General features: G+C 48.7%; 1 protein-coding gene across 1 annotated transcript in view; it reads left to right on the top strand.

Moving 5' to 3' along the window:
* CSNK2A2 (casein kinase 2 alpha 2) overlaps window positions 1–14,791 on the top strand; it is a 364,482-nt gene that overhangs the window by 270,387 nt on the left and 79,304 nt on the right. Inside the window, exons 8-10 of the mRNA XM_086947793.1 lie at window positions 1,113–1,214; window positions 1,410–1,510; window positions 8,075–8,223. Coding sequence (XP_086803919.1) covers window positions 1,113–1,214; window positions 1,410–1,510; window positions 8,075–8,223 — 352 coding nt within the window. The remainder of the gene's footprint in view (window positions 1–1,112; window positions 1,215–1,409; window positions 1,511–8,074; window positions 8,224–14,791) is intronic.

Below are 14,791 nucleotides of genomic sequence, written 5' to 3'. Positions count from 1 at the left end.
AGCCTACCGAATAATGCACAGCATAGTGAATCCAGAAAGATCTTCAAGCTGCAAAACTACACCGACAGGTAAGAAACTATTCGTTACATCGTAACAAAGTGGTCCTCAGAACAAATCCAAAATTCCTTCCTAAAGTCATCACCCCTTTTCATCTTAATCAATCAGTAAAGTTACCAGTGGTTTTTTAAAACCCAGACTCTGTAGTAGAAAGAGCTCTACACACTTTAGATGTTAAAAGAGCACTTAATTGCATTGACAGGACAAAATCCTTTCATAAAACAAAACAATTGTTTGTAGTTTTCTCTCCACCGCATAAAGGAAATCCCATTTCTAAAGCTGGGATTGCAAGGTGGATCGTTACATGTATCCAAATAGGCTATCAAAAAGCAAAGCGCACATTAACAATAACTCCAAGAGCGCATTCCACACGCAAACTATGAGCCTCTATGGCTTTCTTAGGGAACAATCCCTTTGAAGACATCTGTAAAGCAGCAACATGGTCTACAACACACACCTTTACTAAACACTATTGTGTTGATGTGTAAGCCAAACAGCAAGCTGCTGTAGGCAAGCTGTTCTTAAAACTCTCTTCCAAACTACTGCAACAGATACAGGTGACCACTGCTAATAGAGATACTGCTGTCTAGTCCATGCTCAGTGTGAGATCTGCAGCTCATATGCCTCAAACGGGAAATGCTACTTACTAGTATGCATCTGTTCTTGGCATGTAGAGCTGCAGATTCTCACACGCCCACCCGCCTCCCCGAGACCTGTATCTGTTCAGTTTTTATCTTATTTAGATATACACACATGGACATCTTTTCTGTTTCTACTAACTCCATAATTTCCCATCATGGCGAAAAACAATCTAAGAATGGAGTCAATGCCCATGCGCACTATCGTCCGAGGGAGGAGTCTCCCATCTTGTGACTACAAAGACTTCTTCCAAGACAACAACAAGGTGCAAGCATCCGAGCCCAACACCAGGTGGCGATCTAATGCTCCGTGTGAGAATCTGCAGCTCTACATGCCAAGAACAGATGCATACTGGTAAGTAGCATTTTCCTCTTTGCTCATTCTCTTGATCTCTTATGTTGCTCTCTTCTTTTCAGATGTATGACTACAGCTTGGACATGTGGAGTCTGGGGTGTATGCTTGCCAGTATGATATTCCGAAAGGAACCTTTCTTCCATGGTCAAGACAACTATGACCAGGTAAGGTGCAGATTTGAAAACCTGTAGAGGTACAGGATACCCCTCCTTATGCCTTGAATTTTGGCAGTTGCCCGATTTTCCCACTTGCTCAAAGGAACATGTCAAAGTTTTGGAAACCTATTGAATTTAGCATACGCTCTTGAATTCTTAGTGCACCTAAATTAACTGCTGCCCTGTGTGTTGTCTTGTTTCCAGCTAGTTCGGATCGCCAAGGTTCTTGGTACGGATGAGTTGTACGGGTACCTAAAGAAATATCATATAGAACTCGATCCACACTTCAATGACATCTTGGGACAGTGAGTATTCTATAAAAGAACACCCATTGTTTAATGAGGAGTTAAAGTGGTTACTAGCTGTTTGCATTCACAATTGTCTTGCACTGTGCAGTGGTATCTCAAGGTTCGAGGCATGTGGGCTGCTGAATTCATATCTGTGCATAGATCGCCGCCTAGTGTTGGGTCCGGATGATTGCACATTGTTGTCCTGGAAGAGTCTTCGAATTATCGCGAGATAGGTGGCTCCTCCCCTGGACTACAGTGCGCATGGGCATCGACTCCATCCCCAGATTGTTTTTTTCCGCCATTGGGTTCGGATGTCTTTGGTTCCCTCTTGTCGGAATCGATAAAGAAATAAACTTTCCTCGAGACCAAAAGGTCTTTAGTCTTGCGTCGGTATTGTCTGCGTTCGGCTTAGCAACTTTCCTCGGCTCCGAGCCGAGCTCTGTACTTCTGCGTGCTTTCGGCGTGGAAGGCCTTGTCAACACTCCAGACTCATCGACCATCCATCACGGACCGAAGTCCATTCAAGAGATGTCTGGTGTGTTACTCGAAGTACCCACACATCGACGTCCACCCGGTGTGCAACAAGTGCCTGTCGCCGGACCACGATGAGGCCAAGTGTATGGCCTGTTCGAGATTCAGGTCCAAGAAGACACTCAAGCTCCGTCGAGCTGCGCGCCTGGAGGCCCAGCAATCTGCTGCGGCGCCTACGGACATTTTCGATGCTGGGGAGGTCGAGGATGAAGATATCGTGGACGTCTAAGAATCTAACCCCGCGTCGGATGTCGAGGAAGACTACGACGCTGAGGCCGAGGCTTTCGAGAACGAAGAAGTCGTCGAGGAGGTAGGAGATGACGACGGGGCCCTAGGGGCCATGGAGGATAGCTCGGACGAGGAGCTTCCTCAGACTGACTCTGGGGCCGTGCCAATCGATAAGGCCCAGATCGAGGGATCGCCTTCGGGCCTTACCCAAGACCTTGGTGTGAGTTCCTCGGCCCCGCCTGTAGGCCCGGCCACAAACATTGGTACTGAGTCACTCCCAGTGAAAAAAACGAAAGTGAAACCTACGGTCTCGACGCCTGATGCTGCGCAAGTGCAGATATCGAAACCGAAAGTGCGCATCTCATTGGTCGGTTCGAAGAATTCGGAGGCCTCGGCGCCGAAGAAATCTAAGATGGCCGTTGAGTCGAAGGGCCATGGCAAAATGGCCGAGCCGAAGGCTACCACGTCGAAGGCTACGGCATCGACGCCAAAACCTATCGGCGCCGGCAAGGGTCGGGTCGACTGCAAGAAGGTTGTCGACGACTCCAGGAAGTCTCATGCGAACCCGAAGAAGCGGCTCGATGACCCGAAGGTCCTCTCTGCCCCGCCTTCACACAACAAGGCCAAGGGGCCTGCGCCAAGTGTGTAGACTCCGAAAGTAGCCTTGAAGGACTCCACTCCAAAACCGTCCTTGAAGGATTCCGTCGAACCGGCGCGTCCATCGGCCGCGTTCACGAGGAAGGTAACGGAGTCCCTGCAGCGGATACGAGAAGGCACCGCAGCAGCCGAGCCGAAGAACCCCCCGCCTGCAAAGCCTCTTGAGAAACCGGCGAAGGCGTCCACGCCGCTCCTTTTTACCTTGCCGCCTAAAACGGCGCCGAAGGCTTTCGCTGCTAAACCTGGGGCCGGAGTGCCCGAGAAGGTATCTTCGACGCCGAAGGCATCGTTGGTGGTCATTGGTTCACGGCCTCGACAACTTTCAGAAGAGGAGCGTCAGGAACATTTCATCAACGCCGAAACGGGCAGACTTTCCCTTCTTAAAAGGAAAATCACTCCAGAACCCCTATTGGAGTCTTACAAGATTCCCCTAAAGAGGAAAATGGACTCTGCTGGTGCCCCAGCTTTAGTGGAACCTATTTCACCACAACTTCACGAGGTCTCGCCCGCTCACTCCGACGTGGACGAGGGTGAGGGCGATGACGAGGATGAATATAGCTATCCAGTCTACACCGACCCTGAGGATGTGACAGAGCCCTGGTCTGCTGGTGGTGAGCCTGGGGATCCACATTCAGGTCAAGACCCTCAGCTCTTCTCTGCTAAAACTTCACCTACTGAGGACTCTGCTGCTTTCAATGCCCTCATTGAGCGGGCAGCAGCCAATCACAATGTCCAGCTGCATGCTGACCCTGTGGACGTAGATTTCCTCTTTGACACCTTTTCTGTGTCTGAAAAGACTGTAAAAACTCTGCCAATGCTGAAAGGCGTTTTAAAGCACGCTGCTGAGGTCTTCAAAGAACCCACCAGGGCAAGAGTCATCAACCCGAGGATTGACAAAAAGTACAAAGCGGCGCCCACTGATCCAACTTACATTAAAGGACAGTTGCCTCTGGACTCCCTGGTCGTCTCGAATGCCCGCAAGAGGGCCAACTCTCAGACTACGGGTGATGCTCCTCCCCCAGACAAAGAGTCCAAGGTCTTTGAGGCTTCGGGGAAGAGGGTTGCAGCGCAGGCAGCTAACATATGGCGCATCTCAAACACACAAGCGCTCCTAGCGCGTTATGACAGGGCACACTACGATACCCTAGAGACCCTTTTGCAACATCTGCCTGATCAATATAAGGAAGGGGCTGAGATGCTAATCCAGGAGGGGAAGCTAATCTCCAACGCTTCCATAAAGTGCGCTCTAGACGTGGCTGACACCGCTGCGCGTGCCATTAACACCAGTGTTATGCTCCGGAGACATGCCTGGGTAAGAATTTCTGGTTTCAAATCAGACATACAGACCACCATCTTGAACCAAACAGTCAATCCTGATCACCTGTTTGGCCCGGATGTTGACACCACCCTAGAAAAAATGAAAAAGGACACTGACACTGCAAAATCCATGGGTGCCTTGCAGTCCCAGCAGTTTCGGGGTGGGTCCTTTCATCGCTCCAATACCAGAGGCACCTCCCGGGGTCATCTTTCGCAGTCCGCGCAGTTCTACAAAGGCAACACCCAGACTACTTATGCCAACAAGAGTCATGGTGGATACCGCGGCAACAGCGCCAAGGGCAGAAGACGTGGCAACAACTGTTCCAGGTCCTCTACCGCCAACAAACAGTGACTCGGTGTCACTGCCCCCCGACCACACAACACCGGTCGGGGGGAGACTCCAGCAGTTCCTGCCCGTGTGGAAGTCCATCACCACGGACAGGTGGGTCAGAAAGCTTATCCAATTTGGTTATTGCCTGGAGTTAACATCCACTCCCCCCAACATACCCCCAAGGCACCGTCCTATGTCGGACGAGCACTTGCACTTATTGCAGCAGGAGATCAACGTCATGCTGCAAAAAGGGGCAATAGAGCTCGTGCCCATGCAGGAAAGAGGCACAGGAGTTTACTCCCTGTACTTCCTGATTCCAAAAAAGGACGGGTCCCTCAGGCCCATCCTGGATCTCAGACCCCTCAACTTCTACATCTTGTCGGAGCACTTCCACATGCTAACACTGCAGCAGGTGCTCTCTCTGCTTCAACAGGGGGACTTTCTCGCAACTTTAGATTTAAAGGATGCGTACTTTCACATTCCACTACATCCTTCACACAGAAAATACCTCCGGTTCACCATCCAAAACCAGCACTACCAGTTCAGGGTTTTGCCTTTTGGGGTCACCATGGCACCCAGGGTGTTCACCAAGTGCCTGGCGACGGTGGCGGCACATCTGAGACGGCAGAACGTCCACGTCTACCCCTATCTGGACGACTGGCTCATCCAAGCAAAGTCAGCCCAGCAGTGTGCCGACCATGTGACCCACACCATTCGCCTCCTGCATGATCTGGGGTTCTCACTGAATTACCCAAAATCCCACCTCCAGCCCGCCCACATACGGTAGTATCTGGGGGCAACCATAGACACTCTGGCGGCCACAGCACAGCCAAATTCAGTGAGAGTCAGCAGCATTCAATCGCTGATCCAAAAATTCAGACCTCAACACTCGCTTCCAGCAAGAGTGTTCATGCAGTTGATAGGCATGATGGCCTCCTGCATTTCCATTGTCCTGCACGCAAGATTACATATGCGCCCGCTTCAGGAGTGCTTAGCACGTCAGTGGACTCAGGCTCACGGGCAGTTGAAAGACCTAGTGTTGGTGAGAGGTCGGGCATACAACTCTCTGCATTGGTGGAATCCACGAAACATTTGCAAGGGCCGACCGTTCCAAGAGCCTGTGCCACAGATCATCCTGACGACGGACGCCTCTCTCCAGGGATGGGGAGCTCATGTACTCCATTACACAGTGCAGGGCCTATGGACGCAACAGCAACGGAAGATGCACATCAATGTTCTCGAACTGATGGCAATCTTCATAGCACTCAAAGCCTTCAAAGTACATCTGTGCAACAAGGTTGTGTTGATCCGGACGGACATGACAGCCATGTACTACATTCAAAAGCAGGGAGGAACACACTCTCCGCAGCTGTCTCATCTGGCTCAGAGCATGTGGAAGTGGGCCATTCAGAGGAACATCTTCCTCATGGCGGAACACCTCCCGGGCAAGGACAATCAGATGGTGGACCTGCTCAGCAGGCACAGCCACCAAATGCACGAGTGGGAGATACATCCATCAGTACTCCAGCTGTACTTCCAAAGATGGGGTCATCCAGAGATAGACCTGTTCGCCACAAGGGAGAACGCAAAATGCCAAAGCTTCGCCGCCAGGTTCCCACACCCGCAGTCGCAGGGCAATGCGATATGGATGAACTGGTCAGGCAAATTTGCGTACGCTTTTCCCCCAGCACCTCTGATACCGCTGGTGGCACGCAAGCTCAGGCAGCACTCGATGACTCTCATCCTGGTTGCTCCAACGTGGGCTCGTCAACCATGGTACACCACGTTTCTAGAACTGTCCGTGGTGCTGCATCAGAGGCTACACCTCACACCCAGCCTTCTGACGCAGAGCCATGGCGACATTCAGCACCCAGATCCGCAACAGCTCAACCTGGCGATCTGGCTCCTGAAGTCCTAGAATTTGGCTACCTGCACTTACCTGCCGACTGTATGGACATCATTCGGGAGGCAAGAAAGCCCACCACTAGAGCATGCTATGCGGCAAAATGGAAGCGGTTTGTCATTTATTGTGCTGACCACAACATTAACCCGCTGGATGCTTCTATTCAGAACATCATCTGTTACCTTTTCCATCTATACAAGTGTAATCTGGCCTATGCTTCCATTCGCATTCATCTGTCTTCAATGGCCGCTTATCTCCAAAATAGGCAGCACCTCTCCCTCTTCAGGGTGCCTGCCATCAAAGCTTTTCTGGAAGGACTCAAACGAGTCATTCCGCCACGGACTCCACCAGCTCCTGAGTGGAACCTCAATGTGGTCCTTACCAGGCTGATGGGTCCTCCCTTTGAACCGCTGCATTCCTGCGAGATTCAGTTCTTGACATGGAAAGTGGCTTTCCTCATAGCAATTACATCGCTACGGCGGGTTAGTGAGTTGCAAGCCCTCACTATCCAAGAGCCATTTATCCAAATTCATTCTAACAGGGTAGTGCTTCGCACTAACCCTAAATTTCTACCCAGGGTTGTGTCTCAGTTTCACATCAACCAAACAATCGAATTACCTGTTTTCTTTCAAAATCCTGATTCACTGGCGGAGCGGATGCTCCATACCCTTGACTTTAAACGGGCCCTAATGTATTACATAGATAGGACCAAGGATTTTAGGAAAACTAAGCAACTCTTTGTCGCCTTTGCACCACACCACAAAGGTAACCCTATTTCCAAGGCTGGTATTGCTAGATAAATCGTTAAATGTATCCAGATCTGCTATCTAAAAGCGAAACGCACTCTTACCATTCCACGAAGAGCCCACTCCACCAGGAAGTTAGGGGCCTCTATGGCATTCCTTGGATACATTCCTTGGAAGACATATGTAGAGCAGCCACATGGTCTACCACACACACATTTACTAAGCATTACTGTGTTGATGTGCACTGCAAACAGCAGGCAGATGTAGGGTAGGCTGTTCTCAAAACACCTTTTCAAACTGCTGCAGCTGGCACGGGCGGCCGCCGCTAATGGAGGGACTGCTATGTATTCTATGCACAGATATGAATTCAGCAGCCCACATGCCTCGAACCGAATATGCTACTTACCAGTATGCATCTGTTCTTGGCATGTAGGGCTGCTGACATTCATATCGCCCGCCCTCCTCCCCGGCGCCTGTAGCAGCTGCAGTATTCACATATACTCATAGAATGGTCATCATTCACTGAGTTTCACTCCATCTTGGCCACAATGGCTAAAAACAATCTGGGGATGGAGTCGATGCCCATGCGCACTGTAGTCCAGGGGAGGAGCCACCTATCTCGTGATACTTCGAAGACTCTTCCAGGACAACAATGTGCAATCATCCGGACCCAACACTAGGCGGCGATCTATGCACAGATATGAATGTCAGCAGCCCTACATGCCAAGAACAGATGCATACTGGTAAGTAGCATATTCGATTTTAGATATTCATTTTCGGAATTATCTGGCACTGCCTTTTTATTTTGAGTTGGGAATGAATTTAGCTGTTCTAGGAGGACTATAATTCTTCTGTCTTTGTTACAGGCACTCTCGGAAGCGCTGGGAGAACTTTGTTCACAGTGAGAACAGACATTTAGTGAGCCCAGAAGCCCTGGATATGCTGGATAAGCTGCTGAGATATGACCATCAACTACGGTTAACAGCCAAAGAAGCGATGGAGCACCCTTATTTTTGTAAGTTTGATTTAATAGTTAATACTAGCAGAGAAAAATGATTGAGGCTACTTACAGATTACTTGGGTTTCCTCTTTAAAAAAAAAAAAATGAAATCAACATTAATTCAGGGAATTAAATAACCCTTACGTGTCATACTAGTAAGAGATATATTTGAAAAGGCATTACCATGGAATTATTCTGTCTTCTAGTGGCAATCACTCAATCATTTTGAGGGGAATCTAAATCTAGGACTTAACTATTTCAGGTGTGATAAACAAAAAGAAAGAGAACTTGTTGGTCTTCCCTGACCTATACAAACAAAACACAGAGAACACTACCTACCCAACCCAAACTCGAGGGGCCTCTAACTGAAGATCAAGGGGAACTTATTTGGGGCCATGCTTCATATTTAGATTCCCACCGTGGTTGTTGAATGCTTCCAGGGTGTGCTGCCACGCCTAATTACAGAGGAGCTGCTTTTGTTTAAGTGGAAAGCATGGCTGGTTTAAACTTGATTTAAGGTCTCCAACCTCCAGGGGTATTTTAATAGTGGGAGTCTGTCAAGTTTAAAAATAGTGGTGGATATTAGTAATCTCCTATAGCTGCAGTCATGTTTTTCATGTTTTAGCCATCTCTACACAGTGCCTGTGAAAAAAATGTATGTACACTAAGGCATATGATGTAAGCTTGACTTTCAGACTTAGAGGAAAGTAGTCACTTCTTGTGACAAATGTGGTAATGATGTAGAAATTCTCCACAACCTCGGTTGCTCCAAGGGGGTGGATCCCGTTGTCACACTTTCATCAAGGTGTATCACCCTCTGATTAACATTGTACTCCTACTTGTGAGCCCGAAGGGAGAGTACCAAGTTGACAGACCGGCGCTCAGCCTTTTAACATCTTTCCTTGATCACTGTGAACAGAGGGTCAAGCTGGGTGAGTTTCTTTCCCCAGTCAAGCCTGTGCAGTGCGGTGTGCCTCCGGGCTCGTCCCTGAGCCCCACACTCTTCAACATTTACGTGACCCCTTTTGTCAGATTAGGTACCTGAAGTTTCCAGAGTTCTGCGGGAATACCAGACCGAAGGAAATGCTAGCTCCCAATTCCCTTTCACCACTGCGCCAGATTTCTCTTGCTACAGTGACGCCAGGGGAAGTGGAAGAGACAAACCGAGACTGCTCACACTGGAATCTTCACCTCTACTTGGGATGAGATGAATATTCTTTCTGTAAGAAATAACAACAACATTATTACTAAGTTCTTGTTCTCATAGTCATACTTAAATTTTCCTTCTAATTACTCTCCTAAACTCTCCTATTTACCTGGTATAGTGTGGGCTTTAGCTGCTCTCTAGAAGGTCTCTATAGGAACTGCTGAATAGGCGAAGTCAATGGATGAGGATATGAAGACTAATAGGTTTGCAGAATTGGTGGTACACAAGAATATATATATATATTACCTACTTGATGACTCTGACGCTTGAAGAAATGTCTTGTAGGACCAGTACTTCACACTATCCAAAGGAAGCTGCCAAACAGTTCAGTTCCAAAATTTAGGAAGCGCCCAATGTCTTGAGCAGGAAGCGCTTTTGATTAATTAGAGATTGCCCAAGACTCCACGAATTTCAACTCTGCAGTTCTCAAAAATGTCAGTCTGAACTGGAACCTTGTACATATGCAGGTTAATACTTGACAGAGAGTTCAGTTCTTTGAATGCGCTGTAGCTACAATACTGTATTTCCAAAAAGAAACGAGATACGATCTCACCCAATACTCAGCTGCCAAGTCCTTCTGGAAAGATGACTGCCTGAGGGAGGACCGCTGTCTCGCTAAGCAGAACTGAAGAGGAGCCGCTGACGGGCTGCCGGAAAACTGCTGAAACTCCGAAGATGCCCTGACGTGGAGCCGCTGTCAAGAACACAGGAGAGGCTGTAACGAGTCACGGAGTGTGACTAAGGCGGCTCAGAAACTGCTGCAGAAGCCCCGGAATAATGCCAATAAGTGTTCGGGATTATATTAACAAAGCCTGAATAGCTAATTAATACTAACTGCTGAAAATTCAGCCTTGAGAAAAGAGCGCGAATAAAACGTTCGCCTCTCGGAAAACTACAGTTGAAGTGCGACGTTAGATAAACGCTTGCGCTCCAAGTAAACAGAGCCAACGTTCTATGCAAATACTAAAACGCTAACTGATAGCACTATCAATGGCAACAGGGAAACGCCTGCTCTGTACCAGGCGATATCTAGCCACAAGCAGGGACCAGTTAGTGGAAGGAATCGGGGGCTTAACACCAAAAGAAGACTTATTAGTGGAGGACACCAGCAAAGAGCGAACTACAGTGGATCCATTCCTGACACCTTTAGCCAGGCTTGTAAGATCTTTTGGGCTGGAAGTTCTATCCTATGCTGTTGACACGCAGATCATGGTCTCCCTCTCGCAAACTGTGAACTTCACGGCCAAACATTTCAGGAACTGCATGGAAGCAGTTGCAGGCTGGATGGTGAGGAATTTCCTCAAATTAAATTGGGAGAAAACGGAGGTGCTCATCTTTGGAGGCAAGCAGGAGATCTGGTCTATCGACTGGTGGCCTCCTGCTCTCGGAGCCTGTCCCAAGCCCTCCCAGTCTGCCCGGAACTTGGGCGTAATCTTCGACACTAAGCTCTCCTTTGATAAACAGGTCAGCAGGACTGCATCAACCTGCTGTAGTATCCTTAGAACCTTAAAGAAAATAGTGCACTATCTCTCCACCGAAGCTCGTAAATGGGTCATGGTGGCCCTTATGTCCTCTAGGCTAGACTATTGCAATGCTCTATATTTAGGAATCAATAAACGTCTTGTCCAACGTCTCCAAGTAGTGCATAATGCAGCATCAAGGATTGTTGTTAATGCGAGGCTCTCATCTGGCTCTTCCATCAGGAAAAACCTGCATTGGCTCCCCATGCAGGCTAGGATTGAGTTTAAAGTTCTCTGCCTCACCCACCGTGCCCTTCACGGTTCTGGTGCGGAAGACATTAGATCCCTTGTGTCCTTCTACGCCCTTGGCAGGGCTCTTCGCTCAGCCAATAAAAGCCTTCTGTTCGAGGCATGTGGGCTGCTGAATTCATAACTGTGCATAGATCGCCGCCTAGTGTTGGGTCCGGATGATTGCACATTGTTGTCCTGGAAGAGACTTCGAAGTATCACGAGATAGGTGGCTCCTCCCCCGGACTACAGTGCGCATGGGCATCCTCTCCATCCTCAGATTGTTTTTTCCGCCATTGGGTTCGGATGTACTTTTCTTTACTCAAGTTCGGAAACTTTTCTAAAGGCCAAAAGGCCTTCGGGGTCATCGGTATTGTTTCGATCGGTGCCGAGTTCTTGTTCCAGTTATTCTCGAGCAGGACGTCGAAGAGAGACGCGTGGCCTTTTCGACACCGGAGGCCGATCGTCGATATGAACGGAGCCCGTTCAAACAATGCCCCCTTTGTAACTCTAAGTACCCGCACATCGATGTACACGCGGTGTGCAACAAGTGCTTATCACCAGAGCACAATGAGGACAACTGTCTAGCTTGTGCTCGATTCAGGTCATTTCCGACGTGCAGCGAGGCAAACTATGTCGAAGCCAGCGCCCGACCCGGTGAATATCTTCGACGAAGAGGACGATGAGGTCGTCGAGACTGAGGATCCAGAACAGCAGTCGGATCCCGGTTCGGAGCATGACTCCAACTATTATGAAGACGACGAAGACAACGTTGAAGATGAAAAAGTCGTCGAGGTAAGGGACGACGTATCCCCCATCGGAGCCAGTTGAAGACGACTCAAGCGATGAACCAGGCCCAACAGTGGGTACGGGGCCTGAAACAGACACTCAAAGACTTCCAAGGGCTCAGGTCGAGGCATCGCCAGAAGGCCTTAGCCAAGATCATGAAGAACATTCTATAGCCCCGCGTCAAGGCCCGGCCAAGAATATATCACATGAGCCATCGGTCCAACTACTTAAAACAAAACCAAAAGCCATAGAGTCGAAACCGAAACTGCTGAAAACAGTCTTCGGATCGAAAAGCTCGAACCCATCTGAGTCGACGAAGAAAAAAGGTGTCGACGACCCTGCTTGGTCAAAAGAAAAGAGTGTCGAATTGAAGATCAGTGCGCTGAAGTCCACCATTAAAACCAAGCACGTCGAACCGACGACGTCGACGGACAGCGACACAAACAAAGGACTCGAGTCTCGGAAGCTTCTCGATCCGAAGCATCAAGTCGACAGGCCCCAACTCGTCAAAGGCCACGAGTCGAAATCCAAAAGCGCCTCGAAGGACCACGTTTAGTTGAGGCAGAAAAGCGCGCCTCCGACGCCACAAGCCGACGCAAGGACAAAAACTTATTGGCGAAAAGGCAAAATCGGTCGGGCCTCCATCGACGCCGGCCCCGAAGAAGTTCAGTCTGTCTAAAGACACTATGCCACCGATAAAATTCGGACTGCCCCCGACTGCACGCCCTTAGGCGCTCGATCCAAAACCTGGGGTCGAAACACCCAAAAAGGTGTCATTGGGAAAAAGGACTCATCCTCTAGAAGAGGATGTTATGTACCAAGAGCCCTCATATGATGACCAGTCAAAGCTACATATCGACTCCGAATCTGGTAGACTTACTATTTATCAAAGGAAGATCAGGTCAGAAAATCCTCTGGAATCATACAAAATTCCACTCAAGAAAAGGGATTCTTCAACATCGCCTGTCTTTTTTGAGACTGTGAGGTACCATGGCCAGGACACTTCTGCATACTCACCCTCACCCACTACTGAGGATATGGGGTATGACGATGATGACCAATATAATTAGCCTGCAGACACGGATCAGGATGACCAGACTCAAGCCTGGACAGACCCTGCTGACCAGGGGGAGTCACTGAGTATTCCTGATACTCCTTCTTATCCTGTTAAAACTTCACCAACAGAAGATACAGCTGCGTTCAACGCTTTGATTGAAAGGGCAGCACAAAATCATGATGTGGACATGCATGCTGACCCAGTTGAAGAAGACTTCCTGTTTGACACTTTCTCCACTTCAGAGAAATCTGTTAAAACTTTGCCAATTCTAAAAGGTGCCCTTAAACACGCAGGGGACATTTTCAAATAAACCACTAGAGCAAGGGTTATTAACCCCAGAATTAAAAGAAAATACAGACCGGCGCCTGCGGACCCTACATATATTAAGGGACAGCTTCCATTAGACTCTTTGGTGGTCTCAAATGCTCGTTAGCGCCCCAACTCACAAACTACGGGTGATGCTCCTCCTCCAGACAAGGAATCTAAAGTATTAGAAGCTTCTGGGAAAAGGGTGGCTGCTCAAGCAGCTAATATCTGGAGAATTTCTAATACACAGGCCCTATTAGCCAGATACGATAGGGCGCATTATGACACTCTAGAGCAACTGCTGCAACATTTGCCTGAGGCCTACAAGGAGGGAGCAGAAATGCTAATCCAGGAGGGGAAACTCCTATCCAACGCATCAATTAAATGTGCACTAGACGCAGCAGACACCGCAGCCAGGGCCATTAACACAAGTGTCATGCTCCGGAGACATGCTTGGTTGCGCATCTCTAGGTTCTAACCTGAAATACAAACCACATTATTGAATCAGCCTGTGAACCCTGATTTTGTATTTGGTCCTGATGTGGACACTATCTTAGAAAAGATTAAAAAAGACACAGACAGCCAAGTCTATGGGTGCCTTGCAGTCCCAACAGTTCAGAGGAGGTTCCTTTCGTCGCTCCAGTAACAGAGGAACTACACGAGGCCAGGCATCACAACCGATTCCATACAATAAAGGGAGCACACAGACCACCTATAATAAGAACAATAGAGGTGGATACCGTGGCAACAGCAGCAAAGGCAGAGGACGAGGGAATAACACCAGATCCTCCGCCAATACTAAACAGTGACGCCTTGTCACTGCCCCCGGACCATGTAACACTGGTCGGGGGCGATTACAACAGTTCCTGCCAGTCTGGGAGAGCATTACCACAGACAGGTGGGTGAGACAACTTATTCAGTACGGCTATTGTCTAGAGCTAACTTCAACTCCACCCAACATACCCCCAAGACACCGTCCTATGTCCGCAGAGCACATAGACTTATTGCAGCAAGAAGTTATCAGCATGCTGCAAAAAGGGGCCATAGAACTCGTCCCCATACAGGAACATGGTACAGGGGTATACTCGCTGTACTTCTTAATACCCAAAAAGGACCGGTCTCTCAGGCCAATACTGGATCTCAGGCCCCTAAACCAATACATCTTATCAGAACATTTTCACATGCTCACTTTACAACAGGTTCTGCCATTGCTCACTCAGGGAGACTTCCTCGCAACACTATAGACATAAAAGACGCATACTTCCACATACCAATACATCCTGCACACAGGATGTATCTCAGGTTTACCATACAAAATCAGCACTACCAGTTCAAGGTACTACCTTTCGGGGTGACAACAGCCCCCAGGAATTGGAATTGGAATTGGAAAGGTTCTTGTATAGCGCATGGCTACTCGGAAGCATCCCAGCGCTTGAAGAATGATGGAAATGCGGAGTTTAGGAGGAAGGAGACAGA

The sequence above is a fragment of the Lissotriton vulgaris genome, chromosome 12 (assembly GCF_964263255.1).
Source record: "Lissotriton vulgaris chromosome 12, aLisVul1.2, whole genome shotgun sequence".
In the NCBI taxonomy this organism is placed as follows: domain Eukaryota; kingdom Metazoa; phylum Chordata; class Amphibia; order Caudata; family Salamandridae; genus Lissotriton; species Lissotriton vulgaris.
This window is presented reverse-complemented; position numbering and strand designations above follow the sequence as displayed.